The sequence below is a fragment of the Apteryx mantelli genome, chromosome 6, assembly GCF_036417845.1.
Source record: "Apteryx mantelli isolate bAptMan1 chromosome 6, bAptMan1.hap1, whole genome shotgun sequence".
In the NCBI taxonomy this organism is placed as follows: domain Eukaryota; kingdom Metazoa; phylum Chordata; class Aves; order Apterygiformes; family Apterygidae; genus Apteryx; species Apteryx mantelli.
The window spans coordinates 48,714,158-48,734,204 of record NC_089983.1 but is presented as its reverse complement, the minus strand read 5'-3'; the positions used below and the strand labels follow the sequence as shown (position 1 = coordinate 48,734,204).

Sequence of the window (20,047 nt, the reverse complement as noted above, 5' to 3'; positions counted from 1 at the left end):
CAGATACGTAGGAGGAAGCGGCATTCTTTTCCCACGTCGACAAGCGGCAAGACATGTAAATTCAGCGCTGGAATTCGGGCTCTAACCTTTTATGGCTAAAAAAACCGAGGCTCTGCTTCGACTTTGCAAATACGTGTTCCAGCTCCGGCCCGGTCTGGGCATCAGCGTAGAGCCCGGCACGCACACCCGCTCGCCGGGCGTCTTAGCCGAGCGGGAAGCACCGCGCCAGGCTCCTGAGAGCTTCGGGCAGCTCCGCTCCGACCGGCGGCACCGTTTTCTTTGGCGGTAGGACCTGGCGCAGTCTTGCCCTGTGCCGCCGCCTCTGCTGCACCGCATCAAACCCCGGAGACTGTAAATAAATTTGCATTTGCGGCGGGAGGACCTGGCCGGTGCTCCGGTAGGTCTGTCCTGATCCCGCAGCTCCTAAAAAAACACCCCCGCGCCTGCAAAAACAGGCTTGGGGCTCCTCAAGCTCACTTTCCCGGTCCCGGCATGGGAAACACGGACGCGGGGCAGCCCGGTTCCCGCGGCCCCGGCAGCCGGCGGCTTCCCCCTGCGGAAACACCGAGCTATCCAACCAAACGGCAAATACGAGGCCGGTTCGGAGAGGGGGCTGGGAAACGGCAGCGCCGCTGCCTCGAAGCACGGGAAGGGGTGGAAGCAAACGCCGCGTTCCCTCTTGCCGGCTGCGCATCCTTCCCTGCCTGCGCGCGAAAATCGAGGCCGCCTCGGTGCTGACCTAGAAACTTATTTTAAAACCTCCTTTTTTGGGTCACGGCTCCAATCCGCGGCCTCGTTTGAACACCTGTGGAGAAACGCGGCCGGCAGAGCTTCAAACGCGTCGGTTTTTCGGCGGCGATTTAACGCTGCCCCCCCCTTTGGGAAGCCCTGGGAAGGTGGGTGAGGACACGCGGTATTGACCTCATCCGCTCCCTTTGGGAAGCTCTTCCCGGCTCGCACTCACCCGTCTGACCTCCAGCACCGGCTGCAGCGGTCGAGGGATGGGTGAGAGCTGGGTATTGCACCATTTCACCTGCTTTCTCCACCCCAAAGTGTAACTAAAAGCAAGGATTTCGGAATTCCCTGTGAAATGAAATCCGTCCTTCGAATAAAGTCAGAATGTGCAAAATTATTTCAAAAAAAATCCCTTGGAATTGAGTTTCTCGTGTTAGGAGAGGTTAAAGCAGACCGACGCACCCTTATGCGAGAGCTGCCAGTCGGGACCCTTCCGATGCAAAACCTCGCCGAAACCGAAGCGGTTCTGCGCAACGCTTTGCTGTCGGCGAGTCAGTACTTCCGACGGAGAAGCGTTCTGTCAGAAAATGTCTATTCGGCTCCAGGCTAGAATTTCACACAAACAGGGTTTTGCCGTCTCCCCAGCAACTGGGGCTGCCGATCCACTCGGACGTATTCCCATAATTAACCTCCAGCAGCTGAAAATGGAAACTTTCTGTCTGCAGGGTATTCTCAAACGCCGGCCAGAAAGCATCGCGCTCGGCGCCAAAGCACAGCAAACGCAGCAGGATTTTCTCCATGCTTTTCCCTGGGTTTCCAGGTCAGGCCGATCCAGATCAGAGTGCGGATTCAGATCAACTTAACACAACTTCGGATTTTTCTTTTTTTGATTTTGAAGGATATTTGGGGGAAAAAACCTCAAAGCAATTATTCCTCTCTGTTCAAATTGAACCCAGAATAACTACTCAAACTCTTGGAGGTCTGTGGATGGAAAATCCTTGGTAAGAGGTAGGTGGTGATTTCATGTGAGTGAGGACTGCATGGCAGTGCTGGGAATTTAATTTAAAAAAAATGATCCAAACCTGTGGTTTTTGAATCCCGGTTTTTGGCTTCAGCAGCAGGTTTGCGTGAGCTAATTTGACTATTTTCACGCAGGCTTCGAGACGACTTCCCACGAGGCCGTGAGCCACAGCGCCCGCGCGTCTGACCCGACCCTTTCCTTCTGCCCTGGCAGCGCTTGTCTTGGTCCTGGAGAGAAAATTGTCCTGGTCTCCAGAGAAGGTTTTCTGGATGCAGAACTAAAACACGTATGTGAATAATCCCCATCATTTTTGGAGCTGTCAGCACTGCCCGCGTCGCCCTGCGCTCGTCCGGCTCGACCTGCCCTTTCACCGCCGTCCTTTGACTCAACACGAAACCTCTTTATCTGAAATTCCCTTGTCTTGATGCCCGCCTTTGTCTTATTAAGGGGTTTTAGATCATTTTAGGGCGCTTTTAGCTGTGTCGAAGCGTTTCCCGCAGCTCCCGAGACCTGGGACGGCTGAGCTGCGTTTCCCAAGCACCCGCAAGCGAGGGACGGCTAGTTCTGGATATCCTGGGTTAATTTTATGAATTACCTCTTACATGTGGTGTTTTTTATCAGTAGCCTAGTTATGGCAGGATTTCTAGATGTCCCAGCCCGGCTGCAGGAGCATCCGAGCTGCCTTCACTCTGGGTCCCCGGCTAGCCGGCGTTTATTCCCACGACGGCCGCCATTCCCGCGCGGCGCTCGCTCCTGCGGCCCTCGGGGCTCCTCCTGTGCCCAAGGGCCCGCTCGTACCCGGCAGTCGCAGGCGGCGCTGCCGAAAAATAATTTGCAGTAACCTGCTAAGAACTCAAATGCGAAGGGTTTGAGCACCGTGGAAGAGAGAGAGAATAAATTGCGGTGTGCTCGGAAGACGGTTTTGAGCAGCGCCCCTAAAAGAGGCACGGATCGCGCGTTGAGCCGAGAGACGTAAAGGCATTCCTGCACAGCTGCTCAGCAAGGTAACGATATCCCTGTGCGGCTGGAATAAATCCTCTGGAAAAATAACACGAGGCGGCGCAATTAATGCCTCTCGCTGCAGCCTGGCAATGGAGCCCGCGTTCCCGACCGCGCGGGAAGGTCGCGGTGCCTAGCGCCCACGCGTTTCGCCTTACGCCTTCGTAACCGTCCCTTGACGCGGGTCGCAGGTGCTTGCACAGGCGCACGCACGCGGAGCGAGGGGGGCGGATGGGCCCATCGGGTTCGCCTTGCACGTGCGCTTTTCAGTGCTTCCCCCGCAGACGCCCGGGCGGTTGCCCTTGCACCGATAGCTGCTCCGGCGGCAGTTTTAGACTCAAATCATCAGGCAACCGTTCGGATGCTAAAAGCACTGCTCTCGGCTTTTTTATTACAGTCATAGAAAGTGCTCAGGCAGATTACTTTCAAGGGGAAAAAAGGGTATTTTGATATTGCCATAAAATCTTATACGAGATCAGTAGTCATTGCCACAGATAATACTAGGTTATATGTGCTATTAATATGCGTGTGATACTCTCTTGGATGGGAAGTGGAGACAATGTGAAAGTCTAGAGAGGAACGAGGACCGGAGAAAAGTGGTGAATTTGAACGGAGCACAGCGAGAAACCCGGACGTATAAACCAAAACCCGGGCTGCGTGTGGAAAATACCGGTGGGAACATTACCCGCTCCGGGTTATCCCCCTAGGTATCAAGGTATGCGAAAAGGCATTGCGCTTAATAGCAGGACGTGAATAAGAGTTTTGCAGGGATTAACGCTGCTGGAGCGGTTGGGCCCGGGAACGACAGCAGAAAAGCTGTTTGGGCGCACACAGGCCTGGCTTGCGGCTGGGCGGCCACTGACCTTCCCGTAGCAGAAATCCGGAGCCCTGATGTGCTATTTGAGCGCAGGCGCTGTCCCTTTTACCCCTTTTCCCTGTGGAAACATGAAGGGTGACCTCTTTAATGTCAGTCCGGTCCGTCGGTTTGGGGTTCAAGTGAGCGTTTTGGGTGCGTTAAGGCGTGCACATTCCCAGCGGAGCTGGGCGTTTTGTCCCCTTGCATTCATTGCACACCCCTCAGCTGGTAGATTTGACTCCCAAGGGATTCGGGACCACGCCAGTGGCACTGGACCTCTGGAGACGAGCTTTTCATTTAAAAAAAGAGATGGAATGCGGTTCAGTATAAAGCGCACACTGCAGATTTTAGCATTTCCCACACGATCACCAAGCAGAAATCAAGGGCTTAAAATTCTTGTAGAATTTATCAGAGATGAGTAATTGGACCAGCTGAAGGTGTGACACACAGGAACGAAACGCAGAACATTCGCGCAGAACTGCAGAGTACGCTGTGATTTATTTGTTATCCGAGCCAAAGAGAAGAGCTCGAGCAGCCCAGCCGTTATAACTAGGCCTGCGGCGAAAGTCACCCGCAGCCAAGGTTTCCTCCCGGAGTACCGGAATTTAGCTGGTATGAAATTAAAAAGAAAAAAAAAAGAAAAAAGGTTTGGTTTTTTTTTTAATTTTAAAAAAGAAAAAAACCCTTTTTTCAGCGCTTTGCTCCGCAGCCGGCCCCGGAGGCCCTGGCCGCTGCCGGGCGGCGGCGGTAGGACCCGGGGGGGCCCGCGGCGGCGGCGGCGGCGGCGGAGGGACCCGGGGCGGCCCCGGAGCGCTCCCCCCCCGGGGGGCTGCAGCGCCCCGCGGCGCCAATAGGGGGCGCGCCGCGCCGGCCGGGCGCTCAGGGGGCGGGGCCTCGGCGGGCGGCGCGCAGCGATTGGCGGGCGGGCGGCTATAAAAGCGGGCGGGCGGCGGGGGGACAAAGCAGTGTGCGCGGGACCGGCGCGGTGAGTGGAGCGGCGGCGCTGGTGTGTCCCGCGGTCCGGCCACTTCCACCTCCGCCGGCAACTCCTTATTTATTTATTTTTTTGGGGTCAAACGTTTTATTTTATTTTATTTTTCCTTCTCCCTTCCTGCCCGCGGGACTAAGGCGACCTCAATGAAGGAAAGAAGAGCGAGCCAGAAATTATCCAGCAAGGCGGTCATGGATCCTAACCAGAACGTGAAGTGCAAGATCGTGGTGGTGGGGGACAGCCAGTGCGGGAAGACGGCGCTGCTCCACGTCTTCGCCAAGGACTGCTTCCCGGAGGTGCGTGGGGCCGGGCGGGGTCGGGGTGTGTCCGCGCGCGCTCCCCCAGCCCGCCGTAACGCTGTGTGTCCCCTCCCCGCAGAGCTACGTCCCCACCGTGTTTGAGAACTACACGGCCAGCTTCGAGATCGACGCGCAGCGCATCGAGCTCAGCCTCTGGGACACCTCGGGTGAGCTCCTCTCCTCTCCTTTCCTTCCCCCCCCCGCCGCCTCCACAGCCGGGGCAGGCGCGACCGGACCGGACCCCGCCGGTTCTGCCCCCCCCCCCCCCCCCCCGCGGCAGGTGCGCCCCGCGGGGGCGCCATCTTGCCCCAACGGTCGCCCCCGCCTCTGAGGCGACCGGCGGCGGAGCGAGGGCTCCGAGGGAGGTTTTGGGGGGGGGGTTGAACGCCCCCGCTGCCTCGGGGAGCCCGCTCTGGCCGCCACCACCCCCCCCCCCAGTGGGATGTGTGCCCAGATGTGAAGGGCAGCCGCGTGGGGCAGGTAGCTGCATCTGGTTCTCATCTTTTTTTAATCTGCTAAAACACACTCTTAGTCGCATATCTGACTTCTACGAGTTGGGGAGAGGAAGGGTGTGGACAAACCCAGTGTACCCTGACAGCTCTCTAGGCGCATGCAGTAGTGGCGTGTGGTTTTTTCCCCCTTGCTTGGCTTGAAGGGACCGTCTGAGCTGGTCCAGATGGTAGCTCCGGTTCTCCACGGGTATAAATCCTTTTCTCCCCTGGTGGAGTGATAAGATGTGTTCATATAAGCTAATGTTAAATGAAGTCAGCAGTTTCTTGCAGGCTCTTTTCTTAAAACCGCAAAATACAGCACTCTTCCTTCCCCCTGGCTGAGAGGCTTTAGAGCAGTGAGAGGGCTAGGAGGTCAGCAGGCATCTCTGGTCTCCTGAGGCTGCAGCAGGAATGATCTCTTCTTGCATGCTAGCATCAGAAGAGAAGTGCTTAGGGTCTTCCTTCAGTCTTCCGATTGTGCCTTCAGTGGCCATTTCATAAAACAGCAGCTCAGATGCCTGATAGTAGATCTAATTTCCTGGGTTGTTTCACCTATTAAGAAGACTGCAAAGGTTGAGCTTCTTTGTCTGGTCGTGGGGAGAATCTCAGACTGCAGCTCTGTGGCTAGATCTCCTGTTAAGCCTGTAGCTCCTCTAGATCCTGCAGTGCTTGGTAATCAGACCAGACTTGCTGCTGGGCGACAAGGATGTGCCCCTGAATTTCACCAACTCCAGTGCTGGAGGGAGGTGGAAATGGCCAGTGAGTCTCTGCAGTTAGAGTTGAGTGCACTGGGAGAGGTGGTTGGAGGTAGCACATGAATTGCCACTAACTCTGCAGAAGTGATGGAGGAAAAGCTGAAGGGACTTGACAGGATATGCAAGTCCTTTCTTCTTCAAGCAGGTTTATAGGTTTTGTGGCTGGCTTATGTTAATGTTGAATTTGAGCCCAGGAGTTTCTTCTAAATGTGAAACTGGCCCTCTTACCAGAAATCAAACCTGTATCCACCCTTAAAGTCTAGGATATGAACTGGTTTTCCTTTTACTGTTCAGGAAATGATTCCAAATTCTTGCAACACTCTTACTGGGAAAAGGCAGTCTCTTTGCCCACATCTAGTATCAGCATAGTTTTAAACTGACTTTCTTTTCCTTCATCTCATGCCAAGCTAGACTTCTAGAATGTCTGACTTGTGCTTTCATCCTGATTATTGGGCTCACTGTAACAAACCATGGAGTAACATCTGAAAAATGACTAGTTCCAATTATTCTGTAAAACACATCTTTGGCTATTAAAATACAACATACTTGCAGATTGAGTCTTTGGTGCAGAGACTTGGAATCTGTGTATGAAAGAAATGACAGGCTGGAGACACCCTCATATGAAATATTCTGTAGCATTTCAAAAGATGGGTGACACTGGAAGAAGAAACACCTGCCAGTCTTTGCATGTGTGTAGTACTTTGAGGCCCCTCGTGGAACTAACAGAAAACTTGACTGAGTCAGAGGCTTGAGATCAAGAGGCTAATTTGTCTGCCATCTGAAACTAGAAGAGGAAATGTTTGAAAGATCAAATGCTTCGTCTTGCATAAAGTGGTGTTGAACAGCAGTTCCTCTGGCTGTGGGACTGTGCAGATCAAGTGTCTCTTTGTAAACAGCAGTTCCCATTGACTGTAAGAAGAAATGTTGCAACAAACCTATGAACTAGGTATAAAACGCATCACCAGATAAGAGACAACAGCAGGTAGTGTTTTAGCGTTATCTTAAATTCTTACTAATACATTTTTTACAGATCTGTCCTAGTCTTCTGTTGAATTAGAGTAAATGTCTTAATGACTTTAAAAGCAGGAAGAGGTCTAACTAAAGTCAGAATAAGACTTAACTGCCAAATACTAATGGAAGTTAATGTCCACTGCAACATAGGGAGACAGTGGCCATGTCACTTGGGATACTTCTTTATCTCCTAAAATAAAAAGATGCTGTTCAGCCAAGTTTGGTTGCAAGATACTGCAGATACCTCAAGATGACTTAAGCAGTCTTTAGAAAATAGTTGAAGAGGGTTTAAAAATTGATGCTACTTTCTAACAGCAAGCATGCATTGAGCTACCTTGCTAATTAGTCGATATGTTAAGTAAATGCCAGTTTTCCCACTGAATCTTTATTGATGGGAAGATACTGCCATTTTGAGGAAACGAGGAAAAAATTAAAAGCCTTGGTAAAAGTCTTGCATCAGGGTGGAAACAAGCCCCACTGCTATCATGACTTTGGTTTACCTATAAAATAATTGCTTGTATAATAATGTGGTGTTTATAGAGGACTTTCAACTACATGATGCCCTATGTTTTGTAGTTATCTTTATAGAAGCTCTTAAAGCTAGCTGTAAGCTTGTTGGGAAGTTTCTGTTGTATATCTTGGGTAAATCCCCCAAAATATGGGACAAGACATAAGAGTGGAATAGGAAGATTAGTACTAGTAAATACTTGGATAATATCTAGTTCTGCAAGTCATTATAAGGGTTTAAATTAGCCACAGCACTAAGGACAGCACTTGCCAATTTGAATTTCAATTGTTTTTTTGGACTACCAATCCTTTTCAAAGCAGGAATGTCTGGTTGCAATAACTCCATTATAAATTATCCCACTCTGTGGTAATACAGAATGGCAGTCTTCAGCTGTTTAGCAGCTGTATATTTATTTTGTTAGGTAGAATACTTGAAAGAAATTTCTTGAGGCTAAAGAAGCTTCATGTGATTTCATGGACACCATGAGGAATAGTTAATATATATTAGAAATCTTTAAGTCTATGAAGATGCACATGGTTTAACATGCGTTTACCAAGTTTTTGCCCTATTCTGTTAGAAGTGACTACTTTTTTTGATAGTCATCCATGTTACTAGCTCAACAAAGGCTGGGGCACAAATTAAATGCTGTTAACTAACTAGATAGACATCTGTCAGTATATTTCAGGGGTTTTACTGGTCAAACTGTGGACATTGTACTGGATACTCTAATAAAATCTCAACAGGGCCAGGAATACTTGAGTGCTGCTGGGGATTAGCATATAATTAAATCCAGAAGGGCCTTAGAGCTTTAAACCAAATTAGCTTTACTGTGATTTGAATGCACACAGTGTGTTCAGTGTCTATACAAAAATGTAGTGTTAATTACAAAGTTCTTACTGAAATATCTTTCAGAAAATATCTGTAACAAAAGAATTTAAGTTACTATTTTTTAGTTCTCTGACAGTAAGCATCATAAGGAAAATGACAATTTTTATTGTTGCCTTTAAGCTTGCTTACAAGTTGGTTATGTTGAGTCAGTGGTGACTTTTTTCCTTGATAATATAACAGTAACTAATCTTCAGTTTCTCTTCCTTTGGGGGCAGAGAAAAATTAGGATTGACAACTGAATGTCAGATGACCTACTGGTAGTCCTATTTGAGGTCTACAAATATAAATGTAGAAAATGCTATGAATATTGTAATGCTTCTGTGTTTGGAGATGGCACACTATGCTACTTAGTAGACAAATAACCAAGAGGAGTTTGGAAAGGGGAAGGCCATCAACAGTGAATCAGCTACTTGAAGCTGCCATTGCAGTATTTGGTGTACTTTCTATGTAGCTGATAACTAGTAAGCCCATTGGGAGTGAGATAATACTGCTGCTCGTCTGTTGTGCATCCAGTTGACTGGAGTCCGGAAGGCTCCAAACGCTAATATCTGGCTGCTTGGTGTGGTGTGAGCAGTTCAGTGCAGGGAGGAGCTGCCTGGGTTCAGCTCATGTGGGATGTGGGGCTGAGTCACCTCTTCTGGGGTGGCTCATGGTGGCTTTGAGACTTGCAGGCAAAGAGAGCTTCAGTGCTCAAGGATCTAGTGGCTTCAAGTAATACTAAGCCAGCAAAGAAAAGCTTAGCTTTAACTATGAATAATTCTGCTGTTTAATAAACTAGCAACACTTCAAGCTTAAGCTTTGGTCCTCTCTATTCCAGAGCCAAGCATAATTCTGAGCAGGGCTTCTAATTCACTTTAGAAGCTGAACTTCTTACATTTCACTCTGTGTAGAAACAGGGGACTTGGGGGTAGACCACTATTAAAATGCTTGGCTTATTAGGCCTAAATTATTTAAACTGCCAGGCAAATAAGAAATTTGAGGCAATTAGAATGTTTCCACACAGAATAGGATGGACTGCATTATCATCCAATTCCTTGGTAAAACAGAAAAATGACTCAAGTTGTCTCTGGCAAAAATGCATTTGATTCTGTTCATACAAGATAAAACAAATAGGCTTATTTTTTCAGGCATACCATAGCTGTAGCTGTGCATTCTCCTCATGTTCTTGTGGGCTGGCATGGCTTCAAATCTGCAGGCTCACTTGAGAGACTGAACAGTCTTACTGGGCTGTGTTCACATTGTCTGTTTAGACTTGAGTCTCATTCCTAAGATTCCTAGGTTCTGAGGATTTCTCTGGGTAAAATAATGAAATGCCATATTGAACGAACTCGGAGTAAAGTCTGTAGCTGCTCTTTATTTGTGCAACAATAAAGCTGGTTGCTGCTGTTGAATGTGACTGGGGAATATACCTTTTGTTGAGCATGTAGGCAGAGTACTTTAAATGACACTGCCCAGAAGAAAATAAAGTGTACTTTTATATGTAGTCCTCCTAGTGTTCAGCATTTTTAATATGAGAGGTTTGGAAAGAAAATCTAAAAACCATCAAAACAAACACAGCTACAGCTGAACAGTAAGCGGAGCCTAGGCTGAAGCTGGTGACTGTATGTATACATAAACACACGCTGATGGACATATATGGTGTGTTGTGTCCTTGAAGACTGGTGAGTGAGAAGTTAGGTATGTGTCTAAGGAATTAGTTTCTGGGTGAGGCTTTGAGACTCCTTTTTTGTGAGCAACTATTTGGCCTAACAATAATGATCTTCAAGACAAGGAGCTAATCCTGCCCTTACTTGCCTGAGCATCGCAAGGCAGCGGTGGTGCTCAGACCAGCTGGAGCACAGAACGAGTGCTTGGGCTGGAGCTGTCCTTGCGCAGAGCAGTATGGGTGGCTGGTTAATGGGCACCCTCCTCGGCAATTTATCTGCCACGGGCTAGTAACTTGGCCCTGGGGCTCTAAGTGTAATAATAGTGCTGGAGATAAACATGCTCTCACTAAATTATTCTCCAGTTATTGACTGTAACTGCAAGTAGAGCTTGGCCCAGAAGACTGAATATTCTACTCATCAGGTCAGCTTGCTTAGATGTCTTCCTAATGTGCCATTTACTGTTGAAGACAGCTAACAGTTTCTGAAAAGCAATTTTTGAAAGTTGCCTCTGTTAGACTGACATTATTTATGAAGATGAGCGTTTGAATAAAATAGCCTTGTTCGACAAACTACCTTCTGCTACCTAGTTTGGTAATGCTTCATTCCCCATGTGTTACTCTTCACTTCAAAAACAACATTCCTGGGATTCTTTACTCCTTCCTCCTAGCATAAGCTGCCCAACTGAAGTCATCTGTGATGCATTCACACCATTCCCCCTCTGCTTTGTGTAACAGCATGAGCTGTCTGTCAGTTAAAAACTTGAGGAATTTCTCCAATCCGGTTAATAATCTGTTTAGCCTCAGACAATTAGTTTTAGGTAGTTTGAAGAAAATTGGTGATACAATTAGATGATAACCCTGAAACTCATGTCTGATTTTTTGAAAGCTGTGTTCTTGTTACTTATAATGTATGCTATATTTTAGGTCCCTTCTGATTGAGGAATGAGAAATGTGTTTTACTTGGAAAGTAAAACTTAACCAGCATTCAGTTTGGCCTGAAACCTGTTATGTGATGGGAACCCTTTATAAAAAGGAAAAGTTTTCCCTAAACTCATTCTCAGAATTCAACAGGTGATAGAAATGAGATCTGAGTCTGCAGACATTGGTGTAACTCTGCACTTTGCAGAAAACCAGCATACCTCCTGACAGTGCTGGAAGTAAGATATGCACAAAGCAATGCTTGCATTCCATCAGATAAAACTAACTTGTGATCTTTCATTGATCAAAAGTTGCTTTATGGGCTAAATGTGAAAGTTTACTGCAAGCATGTACGTTGGTGTACAAACTAATCTTTGTTATAGGTATGCTCACTCAGGTATGCCTGCAGGATTGGAATCCTTTTCTGTCAGTGCTGGAAAGTGCCTTAATTCTAACCAGAGTCTTCTGAAAATTGCCAGTAGCCATGACAACTGAAGATGCTTTTTGCACTTGGAACTTGTGTTTTAAATATTAGAAAAATCACTGATTTATTTCAGAACTCAGTCTACAGAAATATTAAGATGTTTTCCCTTAAAGAAATTGTCTAACTTCTGAGACTGGCCTATTTCTGTACTCATCAAATTATTTGCCTGCTATTAAACATTTTCAGAGAAAGTGCAATTAAAGTCAAAACTTTGACAAATTTATTTTTGAAGAAGCTTGGGGGGGGTAAGATTTCTTTTTTCTCAAGTCAAATTTCTGCAGAGTAATGCTGGGACTTGCACCTGCTCTGACCTGATTTCCCTTTCCTGGTTATTGGGGAGCATCACAAGCTTTCAGTGGGAGATGAATCCCTAGGGTGCCATCCCTCTTAACTGCTTATGAGAGCAGTTCATTTTGTATGCAAGAAACAAAAGTGGGGAAGTGAGCAACTGAAATAATATTTTGGGAATACTGAGTATATTGAAGAAAAGATGGTAGCTGGCTGCTGTTAAAGAGCTTCACTGAAACCTTTATTAAACTTTCTGAATAAAACTTGAATGACTGTAGAAAAGTTAAACATAAAACTGATAATGTTTTGTTTCCCTGCAGGGTCCCCTTACTATGACAATGTCCGTCCACTCTCTTACCCAGATTCTGACGCCGTCTTGATTTGTTTTGACATTAGTCGTCCAGAAACTCTTGACAGTGTGCTAAAAAAGGCAAGTGCTTGAGAAACATTTGAGTACAGATCTGTTTATAAGTAGCCTGCCTCTAAAACTCTGAAGAGTGGTGCTGTTTCCTACACTGAAAACCTCAGTCTGTTTGTTTTTGCTCTCTTAATAGAACCAGTCCAGACTGTTTAGCACTGCTAGAACACAAGCTCTTCGTTTGAAAGGAATGAAAGTTAATTGAAAACAAAAAAAAATGCCTAATACAAGCTCTAGGCGTGAAGTAAAACTGTCATTCCTCTGCCCTTAAACACCAATGAGTAGTTAAGGATAATGTAATATACCAGGCTGGATGCAGCAAGAAGCTGTCTCTAAAGCTGTATTCATCTAACAGAACTGAAAAGCTTCATCTTTCAAAGATGTAGTTAACTTATCTGCTAAGTGTTTAGACCTATGCCATGACTTTGTTATTCCTCAGCCTTAAGTTAGGAGCCAGTAGCAAATGATGCCGGAAGACATCAAGAAGACCTAACAATAGCCTAGAAGTGTAACCCCACACCAAGCCTGACTTTTTTCAGAAGCTCAGTGATTCAGGAGTCAGTACTTGATTCTCAGCTGAGTTAAAACACTCTAGTTGGAGAGTCAAGCTTTGTGTTCACAGGGTAATCTTGCTCTCCTTGGTCACTGGGCATGACTCAAACTCTGCAGTGTTGCCTTTAAGGTGTAATGACCTGAGATTCCTTTTTCCTGTGATTCCTGATTCAGTGGCAATAAAGTAGCATGCAGTGCTCTAAATAGTTTACAGAAAATACTAAAGATTATCCTCTCAACTACTTATGCCAACAAGTCTTTAGAAGCTAAGTTAGCCTGTAGAGTTGTTGCCTTTCTAGTTCTCACAATCCTGTATGTGTGGGGATATAAATGTATAAATAAGTACAAAGAGTATATCACAAATTCTGTTTGAATGGCTTATTACTGAGATAACCACACCTGAACACTTCACAGGTTAATGTATTTTTAGGTGTTAGAATGTAGCTGAGAGCCAATACATAGCAATACTTTGTCGTACCAGGCATGTTTCCATAGCTCAGTTTTGAGGAACTGGTGAATGTAATGACACCAGCTTCCTTTACTTCCTGTCTGTATATGGCTATGGCGAGTTGTTCGCTGCCTGTGGGGAGTGACGTACCTGCAAGTCTTAATGTTTACATACATGAGTAATCTCATTCATTCTCTTTTGATTAGTAAGTTAGTGGAACTAATGAGTGTATAGGATTGTGAGAGTCTGAGCTTAACTTTAAACTAAACATTCATTGGTTATGTAAAACTTAAAGTATTTCCACATAAAATTGCATGACTTATCCAAATTCCTCCTGTTTCCATTGCTTTCTCTAATAAATCTAAACATTTAATGATTCCAGTATAGTAACAAGCTAAAATTTTACAGTGGAAAGGTGAAATCCAGGAGTTTTGCCCTAACACCAAAATGCTTTTGGTCGGTTGCAAGTCGGATCTGCGCACGGATGTGAGCACACTAGTAGAACTTTCCAATCACAGGCAGACACCAGTGTCCTACGATCAGGTAAGTGTTGTTGCCTGCTGTACTGGGGGGTGGAGGGTAAAACTGCCTTCTGTCATTGCATTCATCTTGAACACCATCTCCCTCCCTTTTAGCATGGATGCATCTAAGATGACAAATAACACATTACCTAGTAGTTGTTGGAGGTGATCTTGAAAGCTATGATGAGTAAAGGCAAAGCCTGCTTGTTGGCTGGATGCAGTAAAAAATCATGTAGTCACACAGTGTGCTTTAAGCATCATAAGTTTCTGTGATGATTGAAGCCTCATTGGTTGCAGAGAGCCTTTAAGTGAACTGGATGGAAACTTAAGTTACCACTTCTCTGAAACTGCAGAGAAGCTAAAATGATAACTGAGGTGTGACATTTCCCAATCGTTTACTAGTTACCAAACATAAACTGAAGACAAATTTTCATGTCATACATGCAACTTTAGCATGCTGACAAGTACTGTATATAATCAACTCCTTAAAATCCTGTTCTTGAAAATACCTTCTCATATCACTTTGCTGCCACCTTCAGAGGGAGCTAATCCAATAAGCTTCCTCGGTCCTAGCAGAAGTCCTGCTGCTGGGGAAGTGAAGGTTGGAGCCAGACATTTGGGGGTGGGGGTAGGGCATTGGGAAAGGAGAATAAAGAAACTGAGGTGAAAGGGAAAGGAATCAAGCCATTGGAGGACAGGAGATGGAGGAAAACTAGGATCCAGAGAAACTTCCCCTTATTACTCACAAGTATATCCTGCATTGCAGCTGAATCACAGTGGTGGTTTCAGATATCCTGCAGGGTATAAGAGTGAAAATGATAGCTGCATAAGTAATTTGAGCTAGTGTGCATATCCTACACTATCAAACAGGTTTTGATGTCTTATGCCAAAGCCTCAGGTTTTTCAACCTAACAGCTCTTAACACGCAACTACTAATAATACAGCCTCCTACAGCATGTTTAAAATTAAAAATGCTGAGATGCTATAAACTTGAGTATCTTAATTAAAATATAACATAGGCTGTTTTACTGTGATGGCTTATGCTGGTTTCATTAACTTTTTTGCTGTGCTTAACTTGGTAAATGTGCATCTCCAATTTGAGATGATACTCTTTGAAGCTAAAATACCATTTTTTACCAGAATGTTAAAGATCTCAGAAGCTTCCTTTAAATCCTGCTTATTGCAGAAGATGCAGTCTTGATTATATGAAAGTGGTGGCTTATACTGATGTGTTTTCATGTTCAGCCTTGGAGCTGCAATTTTCCATACTATTTTGGTGGAGAAATATTAGACCTTTGGAAATCTAAAGAGAAATCCTGTCTGCCATTTGACATACCCAATCTGAAGTTCATATGTTAAACTCTTCCTTTTTTTTGCAGTACTTCAGTGACATGACTAAATCTGACTCTTCTCCATAAATAATGATTAAAAGTCCACCAACAAATGTTTTCTGACACTTGGAATTGGAGGCTCACATCTCCTGTCACAGCTTAGCCTGTACTCCTTAGGACCAGGAGTCGGGTGGAGACAAAGGACTAGGAACCTATTACATACACCAATTGGCTAAACAGCAAAGGAAAAACTGTACGTGATACAGTGAGGGCCCTACTTCCACAAACTTGCACAACTTTATTTGCACTTGACATAAAATGAAAGCTTAGTGTGCAGTGGTTCTATGTTCTTGCTGTTGCTAATGCCCAGCAGTAGTGTAAAACAACCCAATGATCTTGTGTGCTAATTCTAGAGAAGGCTGCTTCACTGCAGAATTTAGCAGTAGGGCTTTAAAGGGGTTAGTCTCCCTGATCTCATTTGCTTAATTACATAGTCTGGCATGAAAGCTAAATGCCAAAGCTATTGGAAGTTAATGGGGAAAAAATTGAGTTCACATTGTAATTTATAAAACTTATGATTTAATATGGTTTTAAAGTTCCCATAACTCTTCCTTCCTCTTCCTGACTGATTGTATCAAGTCTGTTCTGATATTAAAATGCATCACTGCTGTGAGAAGTGGTTGGGGAAGAAAAGTGATTTTCCCCGTATACTTTCTCAAGATTTTCCATGCAAGTCTTCTGGGGTCAAGATGTACAATTTACTCTTCTATATTCCCTTGCCTTGCTAAGTCAACATGGGATCAGACTTCAGGGGTTTTCCCATTTCACTTAATTTCATGAGGAAGTACTGGAGGATAAACTCAGTTCTTGGTGACACCCTGTCTCCAGGTATGCTAGCTAGTTTCCAGTCAGCTGCACCCGAGTAAACACTTCAGACTCACTAACACGTAGGTTTAGCTCAGTTAGAAGTTAAGGTGTTCAAGTGAGGAGGGCTTGGAGGGCTTGGTCCTAGAAACCAGCACTGATTTGTCAGTGGGTCATGCTTACTCTTGATAAGAAGGTGACTGCTGCCTGCATCACTGCAGTGCAAACAGTGCATAATGGAGACACGTGGTCCGAATAGATAAGTGCCATCAGCCTGGCTGTTACAGCTGGGAGTAAAGGGGAGCGGTTGGGGTGACTTCAGTGCTCTGTTTGTCTGTCTCATGTATGTGGCCGCATGAGGAGCGGCCCATCAAGACTGGTTGGATTTAGTAACTCACTAGGAAGGCTTCTGTACTTCTGTCCCTCAGAAATAAAAGTCCATTAAAATGATTCCTTTTTTCTCCAAACAATGCTGTATCATCTTCCTGTAGTAAAACCCACCACAGGATACTGAAGTGTTGTCATCTGTCAAAGTAGCTTGATATTTTTTCTTGTACTGCTGGAACAAATATCTCTATTTTGATTTCTAATGCAAAATTTAAAAATTTAAAATTGCAAAAGAAGGGCTTGGGTAACCGCTGTCCATTTCTCCCCTTCCCCTAAGAGCAAGTTTGAGTGACTGGCCCAGAAACCCAAAACACTATTTTCCTTATAAATCCCCCTTTTCCCCTCCACCCCCCCCCCCCCCAAATGTAACAAGGACTTATCTTGCATGCTCTGCTCCAGGACAAAGGCGCATTGACTAGCCTGTAAGGGAGTCAAAATACCCTTTCCTCTCTGGAAATACCGGGCTGAAAGCTGCCAAATTCATGCCTTTTGCAGTGAGCACATGCTTCACCAGTGCAAGTAAGACATAAGAGTGTCATTGCAGAAAGGCCCTACTAAATATTCTTCAGGGTTTCTGCAGCTATTTGCAGATCATTAAGCTTATCGTCTCTCTTTAAAATGGTATTTTCCCTCATGGGGAATAATGCCTGAATATTTGTATAATACATTTTGGAACCAAAGCTCTGTTTATTTTGTGAAATGAGTTGCTGGCTGTCGCAGTGATGTTTTAGCTTTGGTTTTCTCAAAACATCGTGTATGGAAAACAGTGCTGAAGAGTAGTTCTGGGGTTTGTTTTGGCTCCGTATGGAAGCTTGATACTGATTGTGTGTTCTTTTTTCCCTTAGGGTGCAAATATGGCCAAACAGATTGGAGCAGCAACGTATATTGAGTGCTCAGCCTTACAGTCAGAAAACAGTGTCAGAGACATTTTTCATGTTGCCACCTTGGCATGCGTGAATAAAACAAATAAAAACGTTAAGCGAAATAAATCGCAGAGGGCAACGAAGCGAATTTCACACATGCCTGGCAGGCCAGAACTTTCTACAGTGGCTACAGATTTGCGAAAGGACAAAGCAAAGAGCTGCACTGTGATGTGAAGGACCTAGATTACCTTAAGAAGGAGGAAGAGTGTTCGGGGGAGGTGAAGGCTCAATGAAGTACACAGCCACATGGTATATAATGAGGGCTTACGCCAGTGCTTTAAAGGAAACTCTTCACCTGTTGTGTGAGACTGTACTTAGGAACTGAGCATGTAGACCAAGCAGTGAGAAGAAATGGCTCTAAATGAGGTGGCATCAAGAAATGTTACATGGAAGAAAATGCCAAAAAAAGGAAAATATTTGAATGTGCTAAGAAAAGAGAGGGTGAATGGAGAAATAGCACCACAAAGAAGAGAGATGTCCTTGACAGTGCTTGTTTGTTTTGTTAATGCTCTGCTCCTGGATGCTACCAGTTTGATTTCAATAAAATAATACTTTAGCTTTTTTTTTTAAACAGACTTTATTAATATGCCCTCCTCATTAGGAAGCTATCCCTGTGACTTATAGTTGGTTCTCCAAAGGATATGATATAATTTTCTAGTAGCTCATCGTTAAAATGGAAATTATACGAAGGCCCGTGGGTCACCTAGAGGAAAACACTGTACGTGAGAAGTTTGGAGTTTGTCTGGCTGAGATGGCAGCATTTTCTAAACTTGAGCAAGTTGGTGAAGATGATGATTGTTTGAGACTTCCCGGTATTACAGGTGCCCTCACTGCAGGTCAGATTGGCACGTGGGGACAAGCTACCTGCCTGTTACAGGACTCTTGACTTTCCATTCCTCTTTGTGATTGTAATTTAAAATGGAAATGATCTCAAGTTCTGGTGTGCTGTATGGGTGTGTCACTGTAGGTTCAGCTATGAAATGAAATGAAAGGTGCTAAAGAGCTACGATTACAAATGATGCTTAGTTTTAAAAAGTAATTCATTAAGCCTTACTGCCCATCTGGGGAAGCCCTGAGACTCCTCTGCCTCTATTAGGCCTTGAAGAGCCCAGCGGTTCCCAAGATCTAGCCCTCTGAAAATGCTATGGGGAAGTGCTACTCTGTCATATGGTTCTCTGCAATTATGTTTAAACAAAACCAAGAATCTGCAAATGAGCCAGCAGAGCCAGATCAGCTTGTATGCAATGCGCTCTCATATGATTATTTGGGGCAACCGTCTCTTATTACAGATTTCATTTGCTCCCAGTGAACACTGAGGAAATGGAGTCTGCAGAACTGTGACGCCTTAAGGGGTCCCCAGTGGAAACTGGATACTGCCTTTAGTCTTTAAGACTAATATATACATATCCAGACAACGATCGTTAAGCATAACTCCAGTGAACCAGATGAGTCAAATTCTTTTTAGCTTACTGATTGCTATTGTTAAATAAATCAGCCTTTAAAATAGTCTGCAACTGTTTACTGACCAGCATCACTTCATGGCTTCTCTCAAAGAAAGGATACTGTAAGCTCGAACCAGTGTGGCTATAGCTTGTTGAGAACAAGCATTGTTTCCAATGATAATGCTTCATTTTTGAAGTATTAAAGCTGTGTTCCTGTTGACTTGTGCAAAGGTAAAGGATTACCATAGTTAATACTCAGCTCCATGTGTTCCCAGCACTTTGTTTCATCTGCTAAAAGAAGAAAAAACCTATTCCAGTTATTTCCCACAAAAAGACATTTTTACCACCATTAATAAGCTTTTGGCTGATGCAACCATGCGCTTAGGGCAGTATTACAAAATAGCTGGTAAGTGCTTTCTGTATTTAAATATTGTGAAAAGAAAATAAGTTATAACTGTTATAAAACAGGACATCCATTACTTTTTTTTATTGTTGAAGTCACTTTGTATGTTTGGTTAATGTTTCTGCAGTATTTATTAAAATACCTTTTTTTTCTTTGAATAAAAAAAAAGTAATTGACCTGTAGTGTAAATGGCCTTTGTGTGTTAGTTCTTTGTTACTTGTGTGTGTTTTGTGGATGTAATTGTACAGAACCATAGTCCAGGCTTAGCTTGGAATTTGAATGTGATTTGAATAGAAAATCAGCCTCACTGGCTCCTGCAAAAGCGTTTTGGTTTTTCTGCCATTTATAAAAGTATGCGGTGTGGCGGACTTATCTGAGCTGCATTTCCCCCAAATTACAGAGGCTGGAGAAACCGGAGCAAGCAAACAAGTGAATTGTGGCTTTCTGTAGCCTCCAAAGCGTCGAATGCTGCTTTTTGAAAGGTCTCGCAGACATTGTTCCTGTGGGCCGTTCTTTACTGCTCTGCGAATCAAGCAAAGGCAGGCTTTTCTCACCGGCAGCCGGGCAGATTTTCTGCCATCGTGTGACATAACGGTTGCTAGGACTCTTGAGAGAGGAGTCCCAATATGTGAGCGCTCTGTTGCCTACTTCAGGCTCCCGGGGGGCCTCGAGGATGAGATCCTGGCCGCAGCCAGCGTGCTCCTGCCCAGCGAAATCGGGGCAAGATCGGGTTTGCTGAGGCATGCGTGTTTGCTCTGTGTTTCTGAAGTCCTTATCAAGTCCTGGCAGCTGCTTATCTTGCTGATGCTTGTAATTGCCCTGTGTTGTGGCACCTGATGATCCTTTTCCATTTCTGATGGTAATCAAAG

The 20,047-nt window shown here is 45.0% G+C and overlaps 1 protein-coding gene across 1 annotated transcript; it reads left to right on the top strand.

Moving 5' to 3' along the window:
- Window positions 1–4,588: 4,588 nt before the first annotated feature.
- Window positions 4,589–19,367, top strand: RND3 (Rho family GTPase 3). Its single transcript, XM_067299426.1, has 5 exons — window positions 4,589–4,898; window positions 4,981–5,068; window positions 12,210–12,319; window positions 13,716–13,850; window positions 17,256–19,367. Exons 1-5 carry the CDS (start codon window positions 4,749–4,751, stop codon window positions 17,505–17,507), a joined length of 735 nt encoding a protein of 244 aa, XP_067155527.1. The 5' UTR covers window positions 4,589–4,748; the 3' UTR covers window positions 17,508–19,367.
- Window positions 19,368–20,047: the final 680 nt, after the last annotated feature.

What these genes read in the sequence shown, in the direction of transcription:
- RND3 (XM_067299426.1), top strand. Translation starts at nt 4,749, where the DNA reads ATGAAGGAAAGAAGAGCGAGCCAGAAATTATCCAGCAAGGCGGTCATG. An exon ending in CAGCCTCTGGGACACCTCGG is followed by an intron (nt 5,069 to 12,209) that starts GTGAGCTCCTCT and finishes GTTTCCCTGCAG; the next exon opens with GGTCCCCTTACTATGACAAT. An exon ending in TTGACAGTGTGCTAAAAAAG is followed by an intron (nt 12,320 to 13,715) that starts GCAAGTGCTTGA and finishes AAAATTTTACAG; the next exon opens with TGGAAAGGTGAAATCCAGGA.